The 6,000-nt window shown below is 39.7% G+C and overlaps 1 protein-coding gene across 2 annotated transcripts in view; it reads left to right on the forward strand.

Annotated features, from left to right (window-relative positions):
* Positions 1-6,000, forward strand: part of kcnh4b (potassium voltage-gated channel, subfamily H (eag-related), member 4b) — a 58,325-nt gene that overhangs the window by 25,703 nt on the left and 26,622 nt on the right. For both annotated transcript variants that reach the window (XM_081697781.1, XM_027017672.3), the window contains exon 5: positions 4,974-5,214. In XM_081697781.1, coding sequence (XP_081553907.1) covers positions 4,974-5,214 — 241 coding nt within the window. The remainder of the gene's footprint in view (positions 1-4,973; positions 5,215-6,000) is intronic.

A 6,000-nucleotide genomic window follows, 5' to 3' on the forward strand; every position in this document is an offset into this window, starting at 1 on the left:
CCCAGGCCTCTCATAGATGGCCCTAGTGGGAGGAAAAAATATATGACCACCTACTGGAAGGGTGAGAGAGAGACTTTATATATTCCGCAATAACATTAAACCACAGACAGGTGAAGTGAATAACATTATTTATCCCATTAAAGTTGCAACTGTCAAGAGGTGGGAAATATTAGGCAGCAAAGAAACAGTTCTTGAAGTTGATGTGTTGGAAGTAGGAAAAATGGTCATGCGAAAGGATCTGGGTGACTTTAACTAGGCACGCATTGTGATATCTATATGAGTGGGTCAGAGCACCTCCAAAACCGCAGGTCTTATAAGATGTTCCTGGTATACTGTGGTTCATACCTACCAAAAGTGGTCCAAGGAAGGACAACCGATGAACTGGTGACAGGGTCATAGGTGCCCAGGCTCAGTGATGCCTGTGGGGAGTCAAGACTGGCCCATCTGGTCACAGAAGGGTTACTGTAGTACAAACTTCTGAAAAATGTTAATGCTATGATAGAATGGTGTCAGAACACACAGTGCATCACAGTTCGCTGCACATGGACTGCATAGACACAGACTGGTCAGAGTGCTCATGCTGACTCGTGTCCACCACTGAAAGTGCCTACAATGGACATGTGAGCATCAGAACTCGGTCATTGCGCCATTGAAGAAGGTGGTGTGGTCTGATGAATCACGTTTTATTTTACATCATGTGGACAGCTGGGTGCGTGTGCATCTTCTGCCTTGGGAAGTGCATTATGGGAAAAGGGTCAAGACAGTGTGATGTTCTGGCTAATGTTCTGTTGGGAGACCTTGGTCCTGGCATTAATGTGGATGTTACTTTGACACATACCACCGATGTACACATTACTGCAGACCAAGTTCGTGACAACAGTATTCTTTAATGGCAGGGGCCTCTTTCAGCAGGATAATGCACCCAGACACACTTTAAAAATACTTTGGGAATTATTTGAGGAATGTCAAAGAGTTCAAGGTGTTGACTTGGCCTCCAAATTCACCAGTCTGATCGAGCATCTGTGGGATGTGCTAGAAAAAGAAGTCTGATCCATGGAGGCCCCATCTCACAACTTACAGGATCTTCTGCTAATGTATTGGTGCCAGACACCACATGACACTTTCAGAGGTCTTGCTGTGTCCATACCTTGATTCACTTAACCCCCCTCAAGACAGGCCTGACAGCTGTTTGTTTGTCTTTCCCATTCTCTTTCTCTCTCTTTCTATTACAAAGTAGTTCCTCTTGCTTCCCTCACATTAATTTCATTGTTATTTTACTTTATTTACTTGGATCTGAAATTCCCATATTGTAACATTCCAAGCACGAACAGAGATGGCGTCCAGTGCAGTATGTTGATGTATAAAAGAGAACACACATAATACCAAAGAACAAGCAAAGGTCAGAATCCAAAAAGCAGTCAGCAAGGTAAACCAAACAGACAGAGAACAGGCAAAGAGGGTCATCCAATGATACATGCGAAGATCCAAAATACAGAAGAAACACACATGATAAACGGCTCAGAAAAGTAACACAAGTTGACAAGACTTCGTAAAGACTGAATACAAACACGGGGTTTAAATAAAAGACTAACAAGGACTAACGAGATACAGGTGAAGGTAATAACAGGTAATGGCACTAACTAGGGGGTGGAACCAAAAGAAACTAAAACAAGGGAACAAACATAGTAGAGTTGCCATGGGAACCGCGATGCCAGGGAGGGATGAACATGACACATATTAGGTTTTGGTTGTTATTAATTGCTAAGTCATGCCTTAAGCAATCGGCCCGCAGCTGAGACCCAAAAGTAATTCAGTTCTACTGGAACTGCTCATTTAAAATATGAATATGAATGCATATATTCCTTAATCAATACAGATATAAATATATATATATATTCCTTAATCTGTGTGCGTGTGTGTGTCTGTCCAGCATTATGCCCCTGCTATGTTGATCGTCCATGTCACAGCTGTTCGTAGTGATGTTCTTCGTTAACGCAAGTATTTAAACCCATATTCTGCTGACCCTGTGTATATCACATGTCACAAGTAAACACAAGTATCACTTAGTGTTGATAATCACTACACTGTTGCCGTTTGGTGTGTCTTGCTCTGTTCATCGCATTGTTGGTTTTGGTTTTGTCTGTCGTGTTAATAAAGACCCATTTCGTTACGGAGACTTGCATCCCACTCCCTCGGCACATCTCGTTAAATAATCAATACAGATGTGTGTATGTATGTGTACACACACATTTTATATATATATATATATATATTCCTTAATCAAAAAAATTATTAATGTATATAGACAACTGCATCTGCAGGAAATCTCAATATTCATTGTTCTGCATTCTTCCAATCCTCTCCTCCACCATAAACATCGTCTCCTTGGTGTGTGATATATGGGTGTGTATGATAGACTAGTGTGCAGCAGACTGACGTGTGTGAGGTAGCTTGTGTGAAGTAAATTGGTGGCGAGTATATTGGTGTGTATAATAAACTGGTTAAACTGGTATGTATATTGGCAGGTATAATAAGACTTGTGTAATTGTGCATGCACAATGAGTGGAGTGTTGGGGGGGTGAGAGGAGTGTTGGGGAGTGAGAAGTGTGTTGGGAAGTTGTAAAAAATTCAAGTTACAGTTTTACATAGGACCAGCACAGCATTCAGATAAACCTTTCTTAATATAGATATTATAATTAATAATAAATATTAATAACACACAATTAAATATTAGAATGTTATGGGTGTAACTGGGGTATTTTCTGTAAGGTGTATAAGCAATCCAATTCGTTCACACACAGTGGACAGTCTGGTAATGATTTTCAGAATATAGAGGTAATTTTGGCAAAAACAAATATAAAGAAAGGGAATTCTCTTCTGAGCTTGGTCACTCCTTGTTCTCATCTTTGATCCATCTTGGTCTCTCCATGCTTTAGACTCTGCTGTAAGCCATTTTGTCCCAAAGCCTTTGGCACTGGCCTGTTTTCTCATGCACATTTTCCCAGGGCTGCTCTGTCACAGATGGTCCCAAACAGGCCATATGAAGATGGCATTGGGACCCAGGCCCTCAGAGACGCTCACAAACGACGTTATGACCCAGGCCCTCAGACTCACCCACAGGTGGCGTTAGGACCTAGGCCCTCAGACTCACCCACACCTGCTCATTCAAAGCAGATTGGGGCCTGTTTCTGCAGCAGTTTTTATCAAAATCCTGACTGAATATCAGAAAAGTTATTGTCCAGTCCTGCAAAGTGACAGCCCTCCACAGTTAAGTGATCTACATGATGTGGAAAAACTGACCTCTGACCCTCTAGGGCCAGAGTTTGAGGATCATGTTTCATATTAGCTTCAGTGTTAGCTGGTGCTTCACTAATGACAGCACAAATGTCTCTGTAACTATGAAACAATTGGCAGCTAACATTAGAGGAAGATTACAGGAAGATTCTAACATGACTTTGAAAACAAGGGATAAATAATACATAAGTGTTTTAAACATAATGTTTGCTGCATCATTTCTGAGTGTGAAATTTACCTGAAAAAGGAGTCCAAAATGTGAAGGACAGGGTTGGCTGGGAATAAGAATCTAGGCAGCTGGTTTGAGTTTAAAATGCTATACCAGTTAAGAATTAGCTATAATGCCATTGTAACGACAATAAAGATGCAGACAAAACAAGATCCAGTAGCAAGAGGTTTTATTCTTTCACCTAGCGGGTAATAGTATTAGCTAATATTTTTAGCAGTGCTACGTGTTTCCAGTGCAGCCCAGGTGTGGTTGGACAGTGGCAAAGAAAGCAAAGAAATGCAATACATTTCTCCAGTGTCAGATGCCACTATCATCATTTACACAGGATTCTAATCATCACTTACCCATCCTGTCCAATTCACCTATCCAATCACCAACACCCATCCATTCCATCCAATCACCAACACCCATCCATTCCATCCAATTACCAACACCCATCCATTCCATCCAATCACCAACACCCATCCATTCCATCCAATCACCAACATCCCATGACAGTGGTAGCTCAGTGGTTAAGGTACTCTTCTAGTAATTAGAAGGTTGCCATTTCAAGCACCACTGCTGGCAAGTTCCCACTGTTTGGCCCCTGAGGAAGGCCCTTAACCCCTTGTCATAATTGTAACTCACTTTGGATAAAAAAACATCAGCTAAATAATGAAATGGAACATCCTCCCATCCATTCAGCAACATCCAACCATGCCATCCAATTACATTCTCACACTCCAGCCTCACTAATCTCTCCATAAAAGCTGCAGGACCCATGAGGAGTGTGACATCATTTAATGAGACTCCAGAAACCTCCAATTAATACTCCATTGCCCATAGACCTATATTCTGTCCTGCTTTTTTCAGGCTGAGTCATTGTGTTGAAAAAAATGGAGAGCTCACATTGTCACAAATCTTTGGGGCATTTTTATGTCCAACATGATAATGTCAGTTTGGAGCAGGTAATTGTGGAGTCCAGTGAAAATCAATGTTTCAGTCAGTGAAAGGAGAAGGCAAATGCACAACAGTGGGTGTGTATTTCCTTCTTAGTAAGTTGTCAACTAGAACATTCAAGCAGTACCTGTTAATGAACAATGCTAAAGTTGCCTTAGAAATTTTGAAATCCTGAATATCCTCCTCACCCACCTTATCCCACGCTGTAGTTTGAATAATTGATGTTCAGAAATGATAGGCTTGATGAATGCAGCTCCTGTGTGTACACACAGAGTGTTTCTCTGCTTTAATCATAAAATGAAATAAAGTGGATTCACTCTTACATTTTGTCTCTGGACGATTTGACATAACTCTGGTTTGAAATTATTTTAGCTGATAAGAAGAGTAGTTGTCCATATATTTTAGTTATTTTAGATCTCTGGACTTGGGGAAAAAAAAACATTCATTTAGGATGGTAACAATGTTAGCACCTCTGTAAGCATGTAAATTAGCTATTCTTGTCTTTCTACAGAACATGTTTGAGAAGCCATCCCTACCTGAGTACAAGGTGGCAGCAGTACAGAAGTCTCGCTTCATCCTGCTCCATTACAGTGTGTCTAAGGCATTGTGGGACTGGACAATCCTGTTGGCTACTTTTTATGTTGCCGTGACTGTGCCGTATAATGTGTGCTTCACACCATACGATGAGCTGGATACGGCAGCGAGAAGCACGATCGTTAGCGACATTGCAGTGGAAATGCTTTTCATACTGGGTGAGTTTACACTAGGCAAACACAATTGCCCATAGGCCAGGCTAACATAATCAACAACTGACTAGGCTAAAATAATCGCTCACTAACATAATTGCCCACAGAAACTGGGTTGGCAGGTTTATTTCCACTAACTTAATAAAACATGATGAAAATATGGCTACAGACAATATAAATATTACAATGTAACAAAGCTTAGCTGCAAAATATAACAGAAAAATTCGTTAGATGTAATATTAGGCATTTATTTATATAGATAAGATTCCTTTACTGATCCCCATGGGGAACATTTGGGTGATGCAGCAGCTCTAGTACAGAATAAATACAGTTAAGTACAGTTAAAATGGTTGAATAAAATAAAGAGTAAAGTAGAATGACAATAAAATAAAGAGTAGAGAAGAATTATAATAAAAATAAAGAGTAGAGTAGATTTACAAGAAAATAAAGAGTAGAGTAGAATTACAATAAAATTAAAAATAAAAACTATGGGGACCATTACTATATTATACACAACTGCCCAAGTGTCACCCCATCCACTAGTGATATACACTGACTGGTATGGAGCGTAATGAAAGTGACAGTGTGAAGTAGCAGCAGGTATACAAAATGGACGACTAATGGGACTATAGAAAATATCAGTGCAACAGTGGTATACAATAATAATAATAATAATAATAATAATAATAATAATAAATGATGTGAGGTTATAATATAACTAGTATATGTGGCTATAGGAAAAAATATATATAGAATAAACAGTATATATGTAATGATAAAGTGCTATGTAAT

The sequence above is a fragment of the Electrophorus electricus genome, chromosome 15 (assembly GCF_041902795.1).
Source record: "Electrophorus electricus isolate QZ-2024a chromosome 15, ASM4190279v1, whole genome shotgun sequence".
Classification (NCBI taxonomy): Eukaryota; Metazoa; Chordata; class Actinopteri; order Gymnotiformes; family Gymnotidae; genus Electrophorus; species Electrophorus electricus.